At 36.2% G+C, this 25,303-nt stretch overlaps 1 protein-coding gene across 5 annotated transcripts in view; it reads right to left on the reverse strand.

Annotated features, from left to right (window-relative positions):
- CNST (consortin, connexin sorting protein) overlaps positions 1-25,303 on the reverse strand; it is a 49,753-nt gene that overhangs the window by 14,894 nt on the left and 9,556 nt on the right. For 4 of the 5 annotated variants that reach the window (XM_082047761.1, XM_082047763.1, XM_082047762.1 and 1 more), the window contains 7 exons: positions 18,885-19,319; positions 11,877-12,073; positions 7,964-7,994; positions 5,354-5,440; positions 4,775-4,889; positions 2,297-2,318; positions 2,019-2,115 (listed from right to left, as the gene is read on the reverse strand). In XM_082047761.1, coding sequence (XP_081903887.1) covers positions 2,019-2,115; positions 2,297-2,318; positions 4,775-4,889; positions 5,354-5,440; positions 7,964-7,994; positions 11,877-12,073; positions 18,885-19,269 — 934 coding nt within the window. In that variant the 5' untranslated portion in view covers positions 19,270-19,319. Of the gene's footprint in view, positions 1-2,018; positions 2,138-2,296; positions 2,319-4,774; positions 4,890-5,353; positions 5,441-7,963; positions 7,995-11,876; positions 12,074-18,884; positions 19,320-25,303 lie in introns of all 5 variants that reach the window. The other variant, XM_082047760.1, reaches the window with a different exon arrangement.

Below are 25,303 nucleotides of genomic sequence, written 5' to 3' on the forward strand. Positions count from 1 at the left end.
AGTATCTCTCCCTGCAGATTGGTAGACAAATTTCTAAGAGAAGAAAATGTTTACAGATTTACTTCTCATTTTTCATGATGCAGAGAAAAAAAACACACCCAAAAAGCAGAAGACAAACATTCTAAGTTTTCAATGACAAGGTCCATCCATTTAGGCTAATGCTGAACAGACTCTATGGTTATTATAGTATAGGATTCTGCTGGTGTTCAGGCAAAATCAAAAACCATGCCCAAAATGCCATATTGCTTCTAGTCCTGAGCTGGATCGCTCAGCTACACCTCAAATATTTTTTGCATCACACTAAGCAGTGTATATAAATTCAGAGTTATACATCACCTTCGTCCAATTTCTGCATTAGTTCATACCGATGCCTTCCCTACCCACAACCTTCTAACTGCAACACCAGCACTTGGCCTGTGATGCTGCTGCATTGACTCAGTGAGGGGCAGCAGTAGCCAACTGACCACACACTGCCTGAACAGATCAAGAGACGTGGTGCAGGGTACGTCCTCATGAATGTGCTAATCTTGTGAAAATCACCTTTTGCAAATCTTAAGCACTTAAACTTGAGCTAGGCTCGAAATATTTGCATCTTTGTATTGAAAAAGTATTTAGCTGTGCTGGAAAACTCTCAGCAGAACTGCTCCCTATTGGATGACATAGCTTCCCTAATTTACAAGCGCTTCACAGGAACCCAAAGATTTACTTAACGTTTTGATGAGTTAAGAGAAAGGCACGAAAAATTCCATTTACACCATTAATTACTTCCACATTAAGTTTAATATGTCTCGGTGTTCTACTACAGTACTTTAACATTGACACAAAATTCTCCTTAATTCAGAAGTTTCAAATGTTCAGAAATCCTACTCTCCAGAAAGCTTTTGTTCCCAACTTAGAATAAAAGTAATGAAAAAATTCTAAGTGCCTAAATTTTTTTCCATGGGAATTTCCAGCCATCCAAAAAGCATCTGGTTCTTTTGATCTGCTTTCTGAGCTGTAGAACATGTTTGGTTTGTGTTTTCAATGTTTTGTGTTTAGTTAGGTTACAAGAACAAAGACAGAGAAATAGCAATAGAGGGATCAAAGTAAAAGAGGATGAAGATGAGGAAGATCCCCACATGTAGAGAACCATGACTGTTCATTAATTCCTGATTCTCCTGAACATCCTGGCTGATAGTTTAGGTTTGAAAGGGACCTCCTGAGGTCACTCAGGCCAATCCTCATATTGTAAGAAATTCTAGCTGTTTTTAAGGAAAGGTACTAAGTTTAGGCCAATTTTGGCAAACTGGAACATGGCAAAAAAAAGAAATTTTTGCTCAAAGAGAGGAGAGAGAAAGCACAGCCTGGTAGTACCAATGCTCTTTCCCCTTCTGTCTTCATTTTAACAATCCATTAATTTGTAAATGTTTCATAAGAACCCAATGATTTTAGCAAATTACTCAGAACAAAACAGCCACTGCCTCAAGGCAGGAGGAGGAAAATAAAGCTGACATAAAAGTGTATACTGAAAAAAATTATCAGAAGCATGTTTTTCTCATCAAGGCCCCCCTAAAAGCTTCCTAGTTTTCTGTGCTGTTACAGAAAAATGTGTCTTAAAATCAATGTATCATATGTAACTTAAAATAGTTACCAATACTATTAGCTATACTAAATTGCCACAACTCAGAATATTTGTGATCAGATAGTTTACCTTATATTTTATACATACAAATTATGTATCTTGTCTCTAGTTTTACACAGTTTTGTAGCTTATGTAGGCTGCTATAAATGCATGCACACTTAAAAGACTTTTTGATGGAGGCTAGAGTTTAATTATAATTCTGAATATCAATGACTAATTAAAATAGCATAGTATGTCCATTGTACAGTTTTGAAAAAAAATTAAAATTTGCACAAATGGATTAATCTGTGGGAATCTAACAAATGCTGTAGCTTCAAACAAAATACCTTCATATTATTTATAATAATATGTCATTACAGTATATTTAAAACAAACATAAACACACGTACATACATACCTGATTTTAAAGCAGCAGCTTCTCTTTCCGTTACGTTTTTTGATTCCACTAACTGAAGCAAACAACTGCTTTCCCACGTATTTTCTGCAGCCACTAGCTGTAAAATATGATAGTATTTCCTGTAATTTTTGGAATTAAATAGGAACACTGTGACCTTTTGAGACAACCAAACTTCAAACAGTTTCTATACTAAATTGGAAAAACTGTACCTAATAATATTAAAAATATATTTATTAGCATTTTTTGACAAAGCAGAACTCAATTAAACAGCTGCTTACCTGATTTTTGTATGCCTGTGGCCTGCAGCAATAAAGAAAAAAAGAATAAATTAAACAACTTAGTAGCAACATTCTTCATAACAAATGTCAGTGAAATATTATAAGCCTTTGCTCTGCTCTAATATTAGCACAGAACTTTTCCTACACTGAAATGGTGTCAGCATGGTAGTGTACTTTCAAGCACAGATCTGTACCATATGTGAATATCATCAGAAGACCAATTAGCCCAAACATTGCTCCACCTAATTGAGAAAGCAGTCAGAAGAAAGTTAACCGCAACATATCAAGTGGTCTAAATTCCTGCAAAACTTTATACTCCGAAGGAACTCTAACAACTTTTAAAACTGTGTAAGGACTCAGTATCTACTAGTATTAAAAATACCAATCACTATAACAGAGATTGAGGAATGGGAAAAAAAACAAACCAAAACAACCACAAAGTATATTTCCCTTTCACAGATGGTTTACACTAGGACACATCTTCTAGGTAATGTAAGATATAGGAGCTCCCACAGATTGCACTGGGATTCACAGGTGAGTCAGCACCACTAACAGTCACTGTAGACCCTGCAAACTGTGTAGAGATTCATGCAGAATGTGTTTTATCAGGCACAATCTGTCTTGCAGCCTTTCATACAGCAATGAAGATAAAATGTCAAACTTTTTGTTTAAAGCTACTGAAAAAAAATAAAAGTAGGAGAGACAAGAGGGAAAAGCACTGATGTTCATACTCTTGAAAAAGCCCAGACAGTTGCACTGACTTTTAATTTTTACCATTTAAACTTCAATAAGGGATACTCAAAACTATCTTTTAAAGAACAAACATGTCTAGAATGTAGCTGTAGACCTTGAGTATCAGAAAAAGTTATATTACTTTCAATTACAAAAGCAAAATGCCCACATTTTCTGAGACCTGCATGTTATTCATTAAAAAGTAAAGTATAATTTTAACTACAAAATAAATTGAGATTAAAGCTTAGGAAAAAAAAATATGAAACAATAAAAACAAATAGGCTTTTTCCTAGAGAGTTTGGAACAGTAATGATATTAAACACAGAGAACCAATCATGGCAAATGAACACGAGCCTTCATTTTTATCAAGTTGCAGGGTTTGTCAGAAGTGGGAATGATGTTACATAACTGAAATTTTGTATTTTAAAGTAAGGCTGCACGGAAGATTTAGAAGCAGAAACCAGAGTTATTCTCAACAAAGTGACAATCAAGGTCACAATAGGGAGGTGCTGCTTGTTGCAGCATATAAATTGCAATAGACTTGAATCTTAATCCTTCTATGGGCTTGCAAGGTCATGTACGAGGAAAGGCAGACTGAGGAACCCTCCAGGCACTCCGAGTGTGATCATGCAGTAGCAGCAGGCTGTGGGTGTAAACATGCAGCTATGGTGCTAGAGCTGCCTCCTCCTTCTGTGGAAACACAGGAGTATGCTCTCCAGGGGTTCCCTCCCAAACGTATTCAGACTACAAATAAACAATCCCTGCCCAGGTTCTGGCAACATGCATGTTTTCAAACTTCTATACGGTCACCCAGAAGAAAAAAACATGGAAGACAAATCATACTCTCTATGAACAACAGAAGCATTTTGGTTTTTATTACAGCCAGACTGACTAAGCCAATACAAATGCATTTGAAAAAGTTCTCTCTCCCCATCTGATTAAGAGCATCTCCCCTGTCACAGGCTGGTCTTTTCACAGTCTTTAAATATTATTAGTTTCCTTATTATTGTTGACTGATCATTTTTCAGTGGCAGCTGGTATAATTTTTTCCATCCGTCCCTTAAACTCAACATCTAGTAGGTAGGTCTTTCACCCAAGAAATGAGAGTTCTCCTTTCTGATGGTTACAATCCCATCTGTGTTACTGCCCAGAATAGCACCCTGGGCACTGTCCAAAAGTTGGTGATACTGTGACGTACTGATTCAGGAGGCTGCTGAATCAGGGAAAGCAGTTACGAACTAAGATTTCACTGCTTTTCAGAATACTGCCTTCCTGGGGAACTACTACTATTTGGGAATAAAATCACATTGCATAGATGTGAGTGCTGGAGTCTGAGATGCTGGGCAATTGAATTTAAAAACAGTGATTAAAGCAATAGGTATAAACATAACCACCATCATTTACAGTCTCTCTCTCTCTTCCTAAATTAACACTACTCAGTTTTTGCTTTGGCTGAAAATGCTCACAAATTAACTCAAAACTCCATTTCTGGCAAACTAATGGTTTGATGAAAACAGTTCAGATCTAGTCCCTATACATTCCTCAAACTGCATTAAAACACTGTGAAAGTTGATGGTAACAAAAACATTTCAGTCACATATCAAAAAGAACAACCACTTTATAACCAAATTCACTGAAGTCAATGGGATGCAACTTTTATTTTGAGATTGACCTATACTGGCAAGTAGACAACAGCTGTGTTAATGTATTAGTACTGCAAAAGTCAAAATACATTCTTATACTTACTGTTGATGAGAAGAGCAAACTCTAGTCAGCTTTTCTAATTCTTCACCACTCAGTTCTTTAGCTGAATTTCTCAGTGTTGTAACTGGACCAGGAACTGCTGTTTTCCATTTTCTTTCTAAATAAAATTTTGAAAAAATCATTTTTACTCAAAGTATTATAAAAATAGTATTTGCTTAACAGTAAACATATACATGAAACTAATTAATGGAGAAATATTGACAACACTTCTGTGTATGCTCCACAATCTTGTTTCAGACTATGCAAAAAAAGCATTGTATATTTTCACAATATACTTTATTTTCATCACACCAGATTCACCAAGTCTAAATCAAAAATAAGCTCAAAACAACCATGGCTCAAAGTCTCAGTTAACAGAATAAAGAACGATGAACCATTTGCACCTGTTTCATGAAAAGTGTGGGAAGAAACCTTTTCTTGTAACAAGCTCACAAAAATTCTAATATAAATGCTGCTTTTGCTATGTAACATTTTTAAGCTGTAAAAAGCTATACTCCATTATTTAGAAAAACAAAACAAATTAACTCTTTCTTCTACCATATCAGTTTAACCTATACTCACCCCACTGTTCTTGTATGGAAGAAAGATTTGCAAGCAGCTGCTCATGATACAGTCGTTCAAGCTGAATGAATTTCATTGCCTTTTCATCTGGATGCAAGGTTAAAGAAAAATGCACACACGTATGGACATGTAATGACTTATTTCTATTTGGCACCATATTTGAAAGGCCAATCATCATGTACCTGGAATTTGACATAACTGAATCAAAATGAATAATGGCTAGCATCCAGATTTCTGTGCAAGGAAGAAAACAATAGCAGACACAAAAACAGAAAGTAAGAAGTAAAATAACCTGAGAAAAGTTCCAAAAATGAAAACCCTATTCTCTTCAGCAGTTACCCCTTCCCACATGCCTTAAGCCCATCAGAAGTTCTAGAAAAGAAATGAACAAAATATTGTTATGCTGACAACTCTTATCAGAAAACGAAATCTCTGGGAAATGAAAAGCAAAACCATTACACAAATAGCAGTATGTGTATATCAAGAAATACAAATATATGTAAATAACCATAATTAACTGAAAATATGTCTCCTTCCAACTGACCAGCTGGAGATTGTATTTAGAAAATCACCCCAACTCAAACTTGCAATAAATACCCTCCTCCTTTTCAATCATTGTATCCAACACTGATGTACAGCTGAGTTCACCTTTTTTCTTCTTTCTGAAAATTCTGCTTACTTTTCTTCTATACTAAAACCTCTTTTGCCTCCCTTAGGGTTATCAAGATGTTCACAAAGTTATACTGATAGTTATTTATTTTGTAATAGTCACGATAATTCCAGTCCCATGAAGCCTGAATCGTTAGTTGTTCCGTTTAAAGCCGTGTTTTGCCAGCTATTTGAAATTTGATTGTACGTTACTATGAGGTTATTAGTACAGTGAATGAGGGTTTTAGTAATACAGAAAAAATATATTCCATTATTAATGATAATTAAAATACTGGGGTAATTATTACAAAAACACAACCAGTATTTGTTCTTTTTGTTAACATCATGCAAAATATACATAGCATGGCTTATGAACAACAATACTAATGGAAAGAATATTCCCTGCCTTCAAGAAATCTGTTCTTAGAAACAGGATTACAGATCAGAGAGATAACCTTAGAGGATCACAACAACAAGCCCTGAATTATTGTTAATATGAAGTTCTACACTGGATGAATTACAATGTCTGTCATGGATAATTAATACAGTGCAACATGATCAAGTTAGTTCTTTATTAAGCTCAGGAAACTGATGGTTGCAAGTACAGAAGAGATATCCTTCATAAATATGTATTATACAGTGGTGTTGAATTCCACACATCAGGTGTACATTGCATTAAAAATATTTCCTTTGGTCAGCTTTAAATACAATGCCCTTCAATTAAAGCAACTTCTATGAAAGAAAAACTGTCTCTCATGCTATTGAATGCATTTCCCTCTGCAGAGCCATCATTTACTACAGACATTTTCCATGCCTTTAATTTGTGCTGCATATTTTTGATTTTCGGATGGATGCTATTGAATGAGGATGACCAAGCCAGAAGTACTGTCTTCTAAGACAGTGGTGGATATCTTATTTTATGTATTGCTTTTATAATATTATGACAGTTATTTATCTGGTTTTGTACTACAGGCTGAAATAATTTGGCTAAGTTTCAAGGATACCTTTCCAGGTTTCTTATGCTTTGTTATTTAACCATGATAATTGCCTATTTGCTGTATTTTGTTTGTAACAAATTACATAATTTATGATGCATCGTAGTGAATCACTTATACCTTAAGGGCTTACCACTCTTGCCTCTTCTTTTTAGTCTGATCCTTTTCCCTTAAAAACAAATGAAGGAATACCCTGTCCACCTTTTCTAAAAATATAATTTCACTTCAAGGTTTAATATGATTATTCTCTCCCATAATTAGTGAAACATAGTAGAGTAATTAGCAGCAGTTCAACTATTATAACTTTTTTAACAAACTTATTTGTATTATCTAGGAACAAATCAAAATAAACTGAACCATGGAACTAGCTGTTCCCAGAAGTAATTAGCCAGTTTCCTACGACAGTTTCTCAAACCACCTTGATACGATTTTGACTAATTAGCATTTGCAAAACAACACGTTGCTGTTGTTTGAAGATTGCTGATCTCCCCTAGCTCACTGTGTTTGGCATTTTTATTCTAATCTAGACACTTGTAGTACATATTCTAATCAACTGTTGTGATAATTTTCTTCTTACTATAACAGTGCCCTATTTGATATAATAGAAAACACACCCTATCTAGATTGGACGTATTCCTAGTTAATAATACTTAGAACAGAACTTATCCTATGAAAACAGAAGTTCTTTGAAAATATTTTCTTACTTCCTTGTTTGTGCACAGATACTGATGATTGTATCAGTAAAACTTTTGGAAGTGGATTTATTACTTAACTCGTATTCCAGCTGTCTGATTAAGAAGGACATGCGAACATACTGTAGACTCACTCATAGGTAAATTACGGCTGTTTACTTCTTTGTAACCCTGTCCCACAACCTGTGAATCAACAGTAAAGCATTATTCTTTTATATTTCATCATGCCAGATCATCTCAATATCGCGTAAAAATTTCTACAAGTAAAAGGATACATTCTTCCTCTTGAAAATAGGTCTCGGCTATCTGCAAAAGTAAAAAAAAAAAATAGGATTCTATAGTTCTCATGAGAGTGGTAAGGATAGAATACAAACTTTTTATAACAGCTTTAGACATCTGTTTTGCAAGTTCACATTTAGTTTGGGTAAAATACAAATGTTCAGACTGAATATGTGTATTCTTATTCTAGGAAAGATGTTTAAAAATAACATTTCTTTGTTGCATGATATTAGGTCCTCTCACACAATGTTAGCTGGGTTTTATACTGTTACAACAAACAATTATTTCAGAAACCTTTCTCGTGATCATATTAGAAAGTTTTAAAATTACCTAGAACAGAAGTACCATGTTTACTGATATGAGTTGAAGAGTTTTAATTCTGTTTTTAGTTTTTAATTCTGTTACTGAACATTGCTTCCTTATGTTTGATCAAATTACAGTCATTGCTGAGTTCTCCTGAGCATTACAGTGCAATGTGATAAAATGGAGAAATGAAGGTTTCCTTACTGATAAGAAAAGAACGATCTTTTGATAAAAGACTCTAAAAATACCACCTATCATAGTGTCAGACATACCAAGAACCTTCCTGTTTATATTTTTTTAAAAAATTAAATTACATAGAATTTGAAATATTTACAATACGAATATTTGAAATTCATGAGATAAACATAAAGGACTCAAATTCTGAATTTTTTTCTGTATTACTCCTAGTCCACTCACAGAAGCCAGACAACACCATTGCAGCGGACTTCTGCCACTTCCTTTCCTGAAGCTGCTCTGCTGTGTTAAAAAGATTTAAAGATCCTCTACCTCCTGTGTCAGTTCACTAAGCCTAACATCTTGATATCTGAAGGTCTTCAACAAGAGAGCAAGTAATGGAGTTAAGCCAGATGGCAGTTGTTTGATTTGCACCATAGTTGTTACGACATGGAACAAATCTGAGGCTCTTCCTCCTTAAGCTGACATTTCCATAATAGAACAACTAAAATTGGATTTTTAACAAGACAGCTCTGCCAAAGACGACCATCGAAAAAAAAATACAATTCTTCAAGACTTGTTCTTTTAGATGGATGTTAATATAGATATGTCAAAACAAAGAAATATCAGGGAGTCAACACAAGAAACAAGCAAATTTCTCCTGTTGCATTTAGAGCTCCCAGTGCTAAGGAGGTTGAATACAGAAAACAAAAATCATTCCAAAGCAGTTACTGAAGACCAGGAAAATCAAACATAAGACAGACTACATATAAAATACTTGAACACCTAAGTCAATCTCTTGTACTTGCTTAACAAAATGTTAAGCTGACATTAAAAGCTGCTTTAACAACTGTTACCTTAACCAATAGGTAGGAGTTGAACAATGGATCTCTATGCCTAAGCATTCAAGATATTTAGCTGCAACATCCGAAAAAACAACTTCACCCCTGGCTGGGTAATTTTATAACACTCATCTTTGACAGATCACTGCAAAAAGAAACAGTATATATATATGCTCACCAAGGGTTTATACACTGAGAAGCTGCATATAAACCAAGAACATGGGCATGCAAACATAAGAGAAAATTATGTTCCTGTATACCAAGTTATTGCCATATCAAAGCTACATATTTTAGTTGCAGACTACTGAAACAGATTTACTATCCTCTTCCTAGTGATGCTTTTGCTTTCAACCAGCTATTTCAAAGCCAAAATTACAAGCACAGAAATGGCAGATCTTCTAGAAGAAAAGCTGAGATACCAGTTAGAAAAAATAATTTTTCTGTTTATCAAGTAAAAGTATCAGGTGTTTCCCCCTCTGCCTTGAGAACTGGCATAAAGGATGATTTCTTGGACTAAAAGGGCAAAGACACCATTGTACTAGAGGCCATGCAACCAGCTGAGAGAAAGCAAGTACCAAAGACAGTCAGAAAATGGGCATGCTTCTAATGAGAATCAGAATTTCACTTTGACTCAGAGTTGGTAGTAAGGAGTATCATAGAAAAAACAGACCCTATACCTGCAAAGGAAAAAGTGTAACACTGTATAGAAAATCTAACATGGTAACTGACATGTTTTTCTTCTAATTCCTCTCTGTTGACAAATAATCTTTGAGATTTGCAATAACAAAACTAACTTGTGCTTGCTAGAAAACTGGGCAGGGCTTCCCTAGAAAGCTGAGGAATCCTGGTGGCTTTGTTTGCAAACGGAATAAAATACAAAAACCATAAACCTCAGAAGTAAAAATACTTTGTTCCACAGAACTCTGCAGCATCAGTGACCTTTGCAAGCATTAACTAATTGATCTTCAGGGACAGCAAATCCTGGCTGTCTTCCTATTTGCAATGCGTGGTGTGGCAAGGGCCACACTTGCAACATGTGTCCAATAATTGCAGGTACCTGATATCTGAACATTCAGGTTGAGACACCTTGTAGCTGATAGTCCAATGACTCTGTGGGACCACACAAACATTCAGTCTCAAAATCTTTGGGTACTCATAATCTGAAGGGCTTAACAAGAGGGCACCTTCTGTAAATGTCTAAAGATGACTGCTCAAAAAAGACAGTGACTTGATAGAGGAGTCTAGATTACATGTTGCATATTCCTGGCTCTCAGCCTTATTACTAACCATTCTGAGCCTAGTACCTCCCAAAGAAAATTGGTAAGTGACTTCTAAAGTTCCTTTTTTTTTGCACATTTTGTCTGCTATCCACAGTAGTATTCTAAGGATTTCTGGAGTTTCCGAAGCTCTGTATCTATGTTTTTATATATTTAAGTACTTCTGAGATCCTGTAACAAATACTAAACAAGACAGGAAGAAAATTACATCCTATTTTAATTAAAAGTTAACCCTTAGAACAGCCCACAACATTCCACAGCCTTTAAATATTTAATTCAGGCTTCCCGCTAACAACGCCTATTTTTAATACTCAAGAACATCTGACATAGCTCTTTATTTTACATTGAGTATTGTCATACAAAATAAAAAAAGAATGTGATAGAAGAGTATTTGCTAGACTTGGCATAAGAGAAAGTTACTGGTAGGCTGTACTAGCAATCTGAAAAGAAGACTGAAGATGACAGGTTAATTCACTGGAAAAAAAAAATCTTAAGACTCATTTTAGATGAAAACATGAATACGATCTTTAAAATCCCTTATTTTTTCCTCAGATTAAAAATTGTGTTATGACCTATTAAGGTCTGTTAGCTTTCTTTCAAAAACTCCATTCAAAATGCTTGATATTTCTTAGGAAAAAAAGAGATGGTGTTTGATTACAGCTTTGAATCTGGAAATGCAGATTCTGCTCTCAGGGCTGTCATAGTTCCTGTATGACCACCAAATTCAGCATAGCTAAAAGTACAAATAGTTTACACTAATGTTAACTTTAAAAGAAACTTCAAAGAAAAAACATACTGTCCAGTTAGTAAAAAAGACTGTTTTTCATATTGCACACTATTACCTTTGGTCTTGCAGGTGTGGCAACTATGCTAAAGTTTAATCTAAGAAACCTTGACTCTCAGTATTCATGCATGAAATTCATGCTAGAAAGAAGTCTGCAACAGTAAAAAAAAATTCCAGACTTAAAATGTTATTTAGGCATCAGCTGTCTTGTACACCAGTGTCTTACAAACCATGTTTAAAATATGTCAAAGAGTGATTTTCCTAAATCTTCCTGTGAAACTATAATTTAGTCATTTGAGGAATTAGAAAGCCCATCCTTAATAGTCCAGAATATACTTTCAAGGCAATTAATAATTTAAGATATATTATAAGACCTTAGAGAAGATATTTGCCATGACCACCTGTTATACATCAAAATACCCTGCCCAGATATGAATATTTGCATATATTGAATTAATGCATTTTTTCCTAATGAATAAAGGTCTCGAATAAAAACAAAATTGCAACACCCCATAATCATAGGAAGTACCTGATGGAGACACAGGGGCAGTATCTTTGAATCCATCTGCTCAACCTCTTCACGGAGCAAAGAGAAGAGAGACTGCAATGTTTCTTTTTGGTGAAAGTTTTCATTTGCTTCAACAGCACCTTCGGCATGCACAGAATCTGAATCTGTAATAAGAGTATTTTCCTCCTTGATTGCTGTGGTTCCCACAGTAGGAATTCCTTTAAAAAGAACAAGTACTTCGGTTAGGATTCAACAAATAAATCAAGTTACTTTTTTAGGAAATTTCAATGCAAAAATATGAATAGGAACCTAGTATCTAAATAGCATCCCTGCAAGTAAACAAAATACTGGTGTTGTCAAAATTAGCTGTGATAGGTCTGTTTCAGTGTCATCTTACCAACCCAAAAAAACACAATAACATACATTAGATAATTTTGTACAGATCTACCAGGGACTTGAGTTTAACTTGGAGCAAAAAAAAACCCACCTAGTCTAAACTGTTCTACAAAGTTATTAATAAAAGACCAGGATGACCTAAAATAAAAACCTTTGTGCCTGTTGCTACAGTTTCAGCTAAAAAAAATCAATACTTTGATCCAAGCAGACAAATTTCTATGTTAAGACTGAGCTGTAATAACAGCAGAGGCAGAAAGCATGGTTGGTTGCAACACAGTTTTACTCAAAAAGGTAAAAAAGAAGGTAGGCCAGGAGAGTGTTAATGACGTTCTCAGTTGGTCTCTTCACTCCTGCCAAGGTGGTTGTACAGGGAGAAATCCTGGGAAGGAAGGATGGGCAAATTTGACCTGTTCTTCAGATGATAACACAGTGATTCCTCGCAGTGATTACAGGATCTTAAAGGATAAAAAGAAGCAGATGATGACAGTGGGGGATTCTATTGTGGGGGACAGATGTCCAGGGCAACTGTCCTGCTGAGTGAAAAGGAAGACCCCCCCTAGATAGCTGGATAGTTTATTCAAGAGTTTGGCAAATGAGCTAGTAGTAGTGGTCTACATCAGTAACCATGACACAAGGATCTGTGAGCTCAATTTAGCCTCCAGAAGAGAAGCTGAAAAAGTCAGATGTCCACGTGGAAGACTGGCAACATATATGAAGGATAATGTAAAAATATTACAGGAAGAACTTTCTGGGTGAAAATCTCACATTTTATTGTTAGAAATGCATTTTTGAAGTATATTGCTGATCATGAATATGACGGTTATCAGGAAATGTTAAATGAGATTAGGGAAGAAGTATAGAGCAGGCAGTAGCAGTGGGAGAAAACAAATACCCATATACAGACTAGACCAGTTTAATCACAAAGATCAGAGAATAAAAGCAATAAACGATGGTTTCCTATAACACACAGCCTTAGGAGTAATCAGAAAACTACAGTTTATTCCATCAGTTCGTGAACTTCTGTTTTTAATAAAACAACATTGAATTTGACACATTTACATAGGACTGAACTTAAGAAAGAATAATCCCATAATTTTTTAAAAACAATTTAGAGAATTTGGCCACTGAAATGTGCACAATAAACTTTTATAAACCCAAGTTATGATGAGTACATTATTCTTCCTCAACTATTAATACACCCGATTTCTGCAAATCATGTTATCATTGAAAAGCAAGACATGTGAGGGATCTGTTTCAAGTAACCATCATACTTTGACTCTGTTTCTACAGCTTGAGCACTCAGCATATTTCAGATCTCCTTATGTTCTTTGCAACCGAAACCCTAAAGTGACGATTCAGGTTTAAGATTTAGGCATTAAGAAAGGCATTGGCTTGTCCACTCAAGGCTCCGCTGTTCTATTTTTGGTTATTTTAAATTCTTTATTAAGTGAACTATCCAGGTCAGGAGTACTAATAATCTCTGTGGGTGGCTATTTTCACAGGGCTTATTGCCAGACAAAATATGGGTCTAACTTAACATTGCTTTTTCAATATTAATGTATGTCTCTGCTTTCCCAGTACTTATTTGGGCTTGCTGTGGGCGAAAAGCAAGCAAAGAAATAATTGAATGCAAAATTCAAGCCAGGAAGTACTTTTAGGAATGGAATTACTGCTGTCTTTAAAAGTACAGCTTTTTGTTCAGCACATGATCGTGAAACCAGAAAAGAGGGTCTACATGTTCTGGCAAACCTTTTTGTTCAGAAAGAAAAAAAAAAGACAAAGAAAGAAAAGGCAAAGGTGAAGAGAAGAGAGGAGAAGAGAGGAGAAGAGAGGAGAAGAGAGGAGAAGAGAGGAGAAGAGAGGAGAAGAGAGGAGAAGAGAGGAGAAGAGAGGAGAAGAGAGGAGAAGAGAGGAGAGGAGAGGAGAGGAGAGGAGAGGAGAAGAGAGGAGAAGAGAGGAGAAGAGAGGAGAAGAGAGGAGAAGAGAGGAGAAGAGAGGAGAAGAGAGGAGAAGAGAGGAGAAGAGAGGAGAAGAGAGGAGAAGAGAGGAGAAGAGAGGAGAAGAGAGGAGAAGAGAGGAGAAGAGAGGAGAAGAGAGGAGAAGAGAGGAGAAGAGAGGAGAAGAGAAGAGAAGAGAAGAGAAGAGAAGAGAAGAGAAGAGAAGAGAAGAGAAGAGAAGAGAAGAGAAGAGAAGAGAAGAGAAGAGAAGAGAAGAGAAGAGAAGAGAAGAGAAGAGAAGAGAAGAGAAGAGAAGAGAAGAGAAGAGAAGCCACTTCAAATTGCATTTGATGAAGTATTTAATAATCACTTGTCATATCAAAACATGAATGAAACATGCTCAATAGTGACTGTCAAGTTGCCTCAAGTTGCGCCAAGGTTTAGATTGGATATTAGGAAAAAATTCTTCATGGAAAGGATTGTCAGGCATTGGAACAGGCTGCCCAGGGAAGTGGTGGAGTCACTGTTCCTGGAGATGTTTAAAAGACATGTAGATGAGGTTCTTAGGGACATAGCTTAGTGCCAGTGTTGGGTTAATGGTTGGAGTCTATTATCTTGAGGGTCTCTTGCTTCATATAGTTGAGTTGTCACTTACTTGGAATAAAATTCTACCCTCAAATTACCCCCCGATTTGGAAGCAATGCCTTACAGACATCCAGGTTAGTTCTACCTTGTTCTATTTTAAACACAATACAGCATTCATGCCTTGGTAGCACTATAACCAAGAGCTTTTCTTGATGTAGTAAAAATAATGCTAGCCCATAACACATTTATGATAAAATAAGATCCCTACTTATTTATTTTTTCTCCATGTTCATGAAAAGGGCACCGAACACTGCTTTTTTCCTGGAATCAACTAACTTTACTGTTTCAAGTAGATTTTTTTTTTTTTTACTAAAGAGTTACATATATATTTCTGATATTTTAGGAAGCAAGGCTTAAGATTTCAATTTGCAAAGCATTCATATTTAAAAAACATCTTGTTCCGTACTAGAATGGAACCAAAGCCTTTATTAAAATAAGTGTGAAAGAAACCACAGAACATATGAACTCTCCAGTGGCCAGAGCACTCTCTAGGAACATGGCAGAGAGCCGGGTTCATGCTTCTGCTCTGCCAGACTCACAGAGGTTTCAACTGACATCTTTGATGCCCAGTTGAGTGTGCCAATGTTTCCTAAAACATGCAGAGAAGCAAATTTTCTCAAAATTTCCCTAAGAGTTCACAAAAGCAGCCCATGATTGCAAAAAGTTCCAATTTTGACAGACCTTGTGAATAAAAATGACAAATGCATTTTTCAATGTTTCACCTTTATGTTTTGTCAGTACTGCACGTATACAAAATTAAGATGGTTGTGCCAACTGCCTGAGAATGAGTCAGAAGTGCAAGCATGAGGCATTTGGTACCAAATAAAGTTATCAAAATAAAATTACAGATATTGTCCTCTGTTTTTTAATTGACATTTGATTTTCACACGCAGCACTGTTAGCTTAAGTCACCAGTAACAGAAGTTTCTAGTACAGAAAACATATGGTAATCTTTTTTCTTTTCTAAAACATTCTTTGGTACTCAGTACCAGAAAGCTGGTTCAGGCTGATTAATTCAAGAACTATCAAAAAAAAAAAAAAAAAAAGGGCCAGTAAGCATTTTAAAGAATATTTCATTTTTAAGAAACGAAATTTTTAACACAGAAGTGTTGGTGGTAAAGATATAACTCTAACTGAGCAAGCTCAAAATCTTGTTTGGTGCAGCACAGACCCCTAAATAAAATAATATAGCTTGACTATTTTTATAATTTGACCAGTTTATATTCATATATTTCATTTGCTGCAACATCAAATCCACCCCAACCACTCAATTTTCTTCTCACACTTTCAAGCTGCTTCAAGAAAGAAGTTGAATAATTTACAGAAAAAATGTACATTGCAGAACTTAACTTGGGGAAAAATTATTAAGTGCAAGTTACCATGCTATACTATGTTAAGGAATTACACAGCATGATTTTTACAATATTAAGTCACTAGTTATGCCAGCACTGATCTTTCAGAAAAAGATGAAAATATTTTCAGAGAACAGGGATAATTTGAAGTCCACATTTACAAAAATACATTGAAGCAGATGACACTTCATGAATCACTATCTCTACTGCACTAAAGTTAGTACAATTCATTACAAGGAATCCAAGTATGAATAATCAGCAAAGCTTAAATATGTCAATTTAAATTTACATAACTTCTTTGATCACCAGTGTCCTCTTTAAAGAGATATCATCATAGTCTATTCAAAGCTACTATTAGTATACAAAAAGAACGTGAGAGAAATTTGGGATCTGGAAACTACAGATGTCTCTATTCACTCATACATCTACTACAGCATCAAGACAGCTAAAAGGAAGTGCTTCTCCAAACGATGCGTAGGTGAAATCTTGGAACTACTTACTCCAGGACATTGAAATGGACTCAAAAACCAACTGTAAGTCAGGTGACAAATTCACTGTAAGCTATTACAGTCTATCAGTTCCCACTTGGGGAGGTCCTGAATGGGCAACTGACATCAAATATCTTTTCCAGAATGGCAACATTTAACAGTTTAGCAGGAAAGAGAAGAAGATTCATAAATCTCTTCTTTAGCTGTGAGTCAAAGTAACTCATCCATGATTTCTCAGTAGTTAAAAATAAAAATTAAAAAAAAAATCACCATAATACACGCCATCCAATAATTTAGTTTGTGATTCCAGCTTGCCTGCATGATGCTTTGCTGTCACCCTCTCAGGGATCTTCCTCTCTGGTTTGATCTCCTTTATCTCTGAATTTGTATGAAGACAAGAAAGCTAGTTTGGTTCTTCTGTGTAGAGGGATATTGGGGAATTGTTTTAAATAGCTGTTGTTAAAAATTAAAAGGAAGATTCTCACTAAAATAAATACACTTGCAACATCAACAAATTGTGACACAGTCACCACGTTGTGTAAAAATGGGAGAACCATCATATGAGAATATCTAAAAAGCTACAAGTAAATTAGCCCATAAGTAATGCGAGATACAATGTAATTTTATATTTTGATCTTCTTTCTAAACAGTCAAGGTCCTTTATTAATAAGTAGCAAGAGTTTGTTCATAAGAATTAAACAAAACTGTTAAGAGTTTTGGAGGCAGGATGTTCTTTGTTGTGTGTTTTTACATCTCCAGATCCTTTCAATGAAATTTTCTACATTTCAACTTTCTGCCTTAAAATTGCCATCTACTGTGCACAGCTCATTTTGTGGTACTTCTGCATGAGTTGATTGCATTTATCAACAATACAAACTAACAGAGAGAGAATACAGGCAAAGCTTAACTTCTAGTGTTTGGGTGGATTTCTCTTTTTCTTCCTCTCCTCATGCTACAGACACTACTGTCCACACGTCTGTATCACATTTCATCAACTTGTTTTCTGTTATTCCAGTCATACAGATGACTGGTTCTCAATTACTCCTGCCAATCTCTTGTTTTAATTAAATATTTTCTTCTATTTTTAAACATTAAATCTACAGTTGAAATATATACTTAATTACTTTCTGCATCATTTAATAAGAACTCATTCTCCCTGTGATGACAGATTTCAGGATCCTCTTATCTCTACTACAAAGTATAATTTTTCTCTTCTAGATTTTGCCTATAAGTACAAGATATGGAATGCAAGGCTTCCTTCCCTTCCTTTATGTATTCTATAGTCCTTTTCAGATTAGGCCATAAAAGTCTTGCCATTTAGCAGGAAAACTGTATTTTAAAACTATTTTAAGTAGCCAAATTCCCCATCTTCTCAGTCTTTAGATTAAAAAACCAACACATGGGGGGAAAAAAAGCAGGCATGATTCAGATGTTCCAAGCAACTTCCAAAGATACCTATGCAGTGAAACACACTGACTTTAATTAATACATTTGCAGCACTATGACATATAAGCTTAATGATTCACGGCAAAAACCTAATACAATAACGCGTTCTATTGATGCAGACAAATCCTACTCATTGAAAAAGGGAAGAAACATCTCAAATAAGAATATGTAATAAAGATTTACATTCTCCTTATCCAATTCATATCCAAAAGATCTGAAGGAGAAGTAACATCAAAAATTGGTAGAAACACATTTGTTGAATGGCTCATTACCCAAAATGCATCTCCTAGGACTATGTATTAAGCTTTGAAAAATTTAAGTAAATTTTGACAGCAGCAGGCCAAGGTCAACTTATTTCATACTCATACCAAGATTTCAAATCTTGACACTGGATCAAGACACCAAAATCTTGCACTCGAGCATAATGTTCAAACGAACAAAACTGTATTGCCTGAATTTCTGGCTATTCTGATTTGGAAGTCAGCCCGATTTCCATACTGAAACTCTGCACCTCCCTCTACTCGTGCTCCCTAAACATGTCCCATTTGCTACACAGCCAACATGGAAATATGGAAGATGAAAACATCTAGAAATGAATCTGATTCAGGACAATTAACAGTTAATGGAAAGAAAATTAAAAAAAATTGTTAGTGAAATTAAAAAAATAATTAGTATGACAACTGAAATATACCTTATTAGCTCACAGATTAGAACTGCAGTGTTATTATTTTAAGTAAACAGAAGAAAAATGTTTATCTAGAGTACCTTTAGATTTTTTACTGGAGCTTCTTTTGCTTCTTGGACTTCTTTTTCCACCTGGTTGTTTTTCTGTAATACGCTTTTCCTCCAGCTGGGGGTCCATATGGACATTTACAGATCTCTCAGTCTCACCTTCCTTACAGTTTGGGGTACAGTCTCCACTGTCCATATTCTCATTATTATTGATGCTGTCCTGCTCACCTTTATCCTGCCGCCCCATAGCAATGCTACTACTGGTCAGAACCTTATTCCCATCATTGTCAAGTTGATTTTCATTTTCATCAGCTGAAGAAACCAAACGAGATGTCAAACTTTCCACCCTATAGTCAGCATGAAGACTGTCCTTTGAGTCTATTTGTAGGTCATTTGGTGGAAATTCTCTGTCATCCATTAGAGCGTTACTTGTTGGAACACTTAATCTCCCTCCAACTATTTTTAGACCTAAAATATAAAACCAGAAGAAATATTTATAATATGTATATTATAATGGATTAATAACCTTGTACTTAATGACAGCCAATAAAGAATCGCATTAGCCAAGTGATACAGTTTAAAAGTACGAGGAAATTCTTTCAAAAAGTAGTACACTGCCCCATTGTAAGTCTTAAAGCAAAGCATATCGACATTAAAAAAACCCACAAACAATTATCTATAAATTTGTATTTTTATGCAATTATAATCAGTTCCAGTTACCTGACTAATAGCATAGCTGATCTTTACAGCAGTGTTCACAGTGTTACAGCTGAGGTAACAAGAAAAACAAAAAGATAAACAGAAACCACCCTCACCACCCCCCCCTTAAATCCATGGCTAAAACAAAAGCATTCTTGTCACATAAGATCATGGTTTGCCTGAAATAAAAATAAACCAGGGAGGAATAAAAGCAGAACAACTTTTAATTCTGTCACTGATGGTATCACATCAAATAAGCAGATAGGTTAACTCTGTTACAAGAATTAGATGCAAGTACAACCTGTTTATTGACTCAAACTGTCACTTTATTTTCAAAAAAAATTCAACATGTCTTCAGTATACACAGAAGCAGATGGTTTGTTAATAAAAAAAACCCTAATCCCCCACCTACTCTCAGCGGGGGTCAATTTTCCCTTTTTGTGATCATGCAACTCTAAGCAATGCTGCAATTAGACGCATATTCAGAGGAAAAAAAGGGTAACTCTTAGCAGCAGAGCTAACGGTACTTATACAGGACTGTTACTCTATCAATTCCTACCTTTGGCTTTCAGAAGCATGGCAATACTGCTGGTTTCACTTAGCAGCTATATAGGTGAAATACAGCTCCGTTATGTACATCTCATTAGATTTAGCTCACATATTTGAAATAGCAAAGCCAAAAATTAGGAAGCACTCTTCTATTATAGAAGAGCTTAGACAAGCTTCCTACAGTAGCTTCCTATTCTTTCCTTTAAATTAAAAGCCATTTGTCTTCACCAGCCTTTCTTCAGTCTTACGTCCTGGTATACACAACAACCAAAATAACAGAAATACACACTTGCTAAATATGCAAGATAACATTTCATTTTACTTGCTAGAAGAAATCAAATTGCAGAAAATGGAAGAAATGCCTTAGAGAATAAGTAGGTTTTCCTTCACAGACAGAAACACATTTCTGTTAAAAACTACTAAAAGGATTTTCCCCAAATTATTCCTCCACAACCTTTGTGTTTGCTAAAAGGACTGGAAAAAGAAAACATCACTCGTGTCTTGCAGAAGGACAAGAAGGAGGATTCAGGGAGCTACAGGCTGCTCAGCCTTACCTCAATCCCTGGAAGGTGATACAGCAAGTAATCCTAGAAACCAATTTCAAACACAATGAAGGACAAGAAGGTCATCAAGAGTAGTCAGAGTGGATTTATGATGGGTAAATAGTGCTTAACCAACTCAATAGGCTTCTACAAAGAGGTGACTGTCTCAGCAGGGGAGGGGAGAACAATGGATGCGGTTTACCCACACTTTGGTAAGGCTTTTGACAGTCTCCAGTAACACTCACAGACAAGCATACAAAGTACAGGACAGATGAACAGTGAGGTGGACTGAAAACTGGCTGAACAGGTGGACCCAGGGTGTTGCGATCAGCCAAATGAAGTCCAGCTGGAGGCCAATCACTAATGGTGTGCGTCCAGGGGTTGACAGCAAAGCCAGTACTGTTCACTAATGATATGGGTGATGGACAGGGACAACCCTCAGCAAGTTTGCAGATAATACACCAGATGTTTGTTCTGCCATTTGCAGGGACCTCAACAGGCTGCAGAAATGGGCTGACAAAAATTTCACATGGTTCAGCAAGGGAGAATGCAAAGTCCTGCACCTGGGAAGGTACAACCTGATGCACTGACACACATGGGGGTTCACCCAGCTGGAAAGCAGCCCTGTAGAAATGGACTTGGGGGTTTTGGTGGACAACAACTGACCAAGAGCCAGCAAAGCGCCCTTGTGGCATCTTGGGCTGCATTAGAAAGAGCAGGTCAAGGGAGGTGATCCTTCCTCTCTACTCAGCACTGGTGAGATACACCTGACTGCTTGATCCACTTCTGGTTTCCCCAGTCCAAGAAAGACATGGACTTACTGGAGCAGGTCCCGTGCATAGCCACAAAGATGACTCAGGAGGTGAGGCTGAGAGCACTGTGATTGTTCAGCCCGCAGAAGGCTTAGCATAGGGGTGTCTAATCAACATACGTAAATGTGGTAGGAGCAAATAAATGTAATGAACTCTTCTCCATGGTATCCAGTGAAAGCATAAGAGGCTATGGAGACAAACTGAATACAAGAAACTCTGTTCAAACATACAAGAAGCTTAACTTGTAAGGGTGATTGAACACCAGAACAGGGTTGCCCAGAATAGGTTGTGGAGCTGCCATCTTTGGAGGTATTCAAAACCCAACTGGTCGTTGTGCTGAGCAGTACACTCTAGCTCTCCTTGCTTTGAACAGGGCTGGGGGCTGGACTAGACAACCTCCAGAGGTTCCTTCCAACATTAACTGTAAGATTCTAAGACTGTGTATGGTGGGATCATTAATTAGATGCAGGCCACAACAGGGGGGAAAACACGTGTAAATCACACCAAGAACTTCACTCAGACACTGTGTTCTTAAGTCAAATGTGTATGCACAGTTGATTCACTGAAACTAAAATTTGCTCGAATTTCTTTTTCCATTTGTGGGATTAGGAGGGAATTAAAAGGAATGACGCAAGTCTGTGGAGTCCGAAAGGACAGCACAAAAACTATCCTGTGCTCATATGCATTCCAGGTATTGCAACTACTGCTGACCGTCTATGCTGTTAGGGTGCACAGGCAGTAGAGACTTTACAGCATTAACTCTTCATAATTGTCCACTCCTCTTTCTTCACTACTTTCAATTATTCTGGCCCATGGTGATTGCCCTCTACACCTGTCGCAAAATATTTTTTTGTTAGCATTTCTGAACAGCTTATTTCTAAAGACTTTAATCTTAAAAACACATCAATTTTGTTGAGCTAACAGTTGCCAGGAAGCATATTAATACCACCTTCAGTACTCTAAGCCTTCTTAGCAAAAGTTTACTTCTCCTCCGCTCAGGTATTCCTGGTCCCCTGCATCAAATACTGTTCTACTGGTTTTACAGGAGTGGTAAGACCTGGGTAACACCTACTCTTAGACAACACTTCAATTTGCACGTGCTCTTTAAAGGTTAGGAATTGGACAGGCATACACCAGGGGAGGTTCCAAGGACTGCATGCCAGCATTGTCAAGAAGAATGTCCTAGGAGTTCCAAGGAAGCATGCAGAGGGCAACAAGCCACCACCAGCTGGGCAACACAGAAACAGAAGTCCCCACCAACTAGGACAACTCCATCTCTGCTTCCAGCCTGAAGACCTTGTTAACCTTTTCCAGCCACACCAGTCTAACAAAAAATACTGTCTATCCTATAGCATACAGGCTGCACCAGGGGAAGTTTAGACTGGCCATGAGGAAGCATTTCTTTGCCGAGAAGGAGGCCAAACATTGCAACAGGGTTCCTAGAGGGGTGATCGATGCCCCAAGCCTGTCAGCCTGCCCTTAACAACATGCTTTAACCTTTGGTCAGCCCTGAACTGGTCAGGCAGTCAGACTAGATGATCATTGTAGGTCACTTCCAACTGAAACATTCTATTCTATTTGAGAAGAATCATGACTTGTACACTAGAGACACAAGTCATAATTTCCTTTGGCAACCAAATAAAAGAATATGTTTTCCTTGAGCACTAAAAACACAAAGAAGGGAAAACTAGAGGAGACACCTACCTGGAGCATGCATCTATCCATTCATTACAAGGATGCTCCTTAATCAAGCCCTTTTCTTTCAAAGACAGTCAAACATGAAATCAAAGGTTAAAAGGAGGATGGAACTTAATCAGACTAGCAAGAATCTGAACCAGAAGATACTATTTACAGACACCCATACCACAATTATGTTGATTTACTGATGACAGCTGTTCTAAATAATTAAAAAAAAAAAAATAATCCAAAATACCACGTTAAACTTGAAAGATTCACTTCTTACTCTTCCTAACACATGAAACAATAACTACTGCTGCTCTCCCCAGATCATAGATTAAATGATATATCAAGCAAAAGAGGCTGAAGTAAATTGCCCAAAGCCAATGAAGAAGTAATTTTAACAGCGGTAATTAAAAATTAGGATCTCCTACCACCACTCTCATTTCTATCAGTAGCCAACAACTTATCCTTTCAACAGCCATCACAGGGCAACAGAAACATGAGCGCATTTGAACAAGGTGTTTCCTATTAGATTGTGCAAAATGAGGAAAAGACACTTTTGACAAGTGACATTTTCTATAGAGGAAGCTAGCATTTCGATATAAAATATTAACTCATTTCCTTTTACCATGTGGCTAAAATTATAGTCCCACTCCAGTTGAGAGGCTGGAGAGCTTCTGCAGCTAGCATAGATCAACATTTCTTGGTTTATTGTTTGAAACTCAATATTTCTCCAAATAAAAGTAGCTCTGAAAGTCTATTCCTTTCTATAACCCTTATGACTCTTTAGAGAAAGAGCTAGATTGAAGAATTTAGAACAGTCTTTGCCTTGATCTTTTAAAAGGATTTTTTCACCCCCAGATGAAACACTTTTTTTGCTTCCTAGTTTTCAATGTTGCTGTTATTCCTTTTGACCTTACCAAGGCACCAGGCAGATACCAAAGTGATGCTAAGTCCTGTGAGAATTAACTTCAGCTGTCTAAAAACACAAGTAGAAACGCATATTTATAAACAAAAATCAAATGAAAACCACTAGTGGTTTGAACTATATTTAACAGACCATTAACACACAGTTACAGTATTTACTGTTTTGTCTTTGAAATGAATTCTACACACAAACAACATTCTAAGAAAATGTTTGCTTCTTCCTAAGCATATCTTTCCTCTTGCCAAGCGGCTAAAAGACAAAGTCTGTATTGAAGAAATTAGTTGTATGCTTGTTTGCTTTAGGACAAACAGTATGTACATTACAGAAATATCATGGTACTCACTTCTATTTTAAGTTAATTTCAATTTTCAAAAACCTGTGTTCTTCAGCGTTCTCTTTTCATTTACTTCATATAATTTCAACAACTTTTTTAGTTGCTCATTTCTGTGTGTGTGCAGAGCCTTTCATCCATCTATCCTTACTAAGGAAACGTAACCTTAAATAACAGTTGTTTGTATTATATTCTGAAAAAAGGGATGAACTGGGATCTTTCCTGATCTGACACAGCCAAAATTTTAAGAAAGTATTAAAAAAATACAAACCAAAACCACAAACAAACACCACTACCACCTCCCTACCCCCTCATACTAAACACAGCTCCTTTATCTTGGAAAGCTTGTGGATTTTGGCAATGCTTACTGAATATATAGCATAGTATTTCATTTGCTAATCTCAGAAGTATCTTAAAGAACAGATCAAGATCATAACACCATTCTTGCTGTCAAAAGGCTAAAAAGGTTCTAACACTCAAAAAGTTTACGGCTTTTTTTTTTTTTTTAATTCCATTTGACCGCCTTCAAACAGTTCCTCTGCCAAGGACACTATTGTTCCTCTTTCATTCTCATGCCACTTAATTATTCTATGTTAATTAGGGAGATTTAAGTCTTAATTATTTGAAAGTCAGTCTCCCCACTATATCACCTATATTGCTCCATTCAAATTGAATGGGCATTTCAGATTGGTTCCCAGTGTTGCTTCTACTCAATCTTTTCATTAACTTTGATGAAAAAACACAATAGCTATATAGAATCTGAAGTTAGAAATAGTCATAAGTATTTTTGAGTATTTAATTCAAAACTAATTGTAGCAATAAGTGCTCCAAAAGGAATAACATGAAATCGACCAACAGACCACATTGTGTATTTCAGAATAAATGAAGTACATCTATACGAAATAGGGATT

This window comes from Streptopelia decaocto (assembly GCF_964273445.1).
Source record: "Streptopelia decaocto genome assembly, chromosome: 3".
Taxonomy (NCBI): Eukaryota; Metazoa; Chordata; class Aves; order Columbiformes; family Columbidae; genus Streptopelia; species Streptopelia decaocto.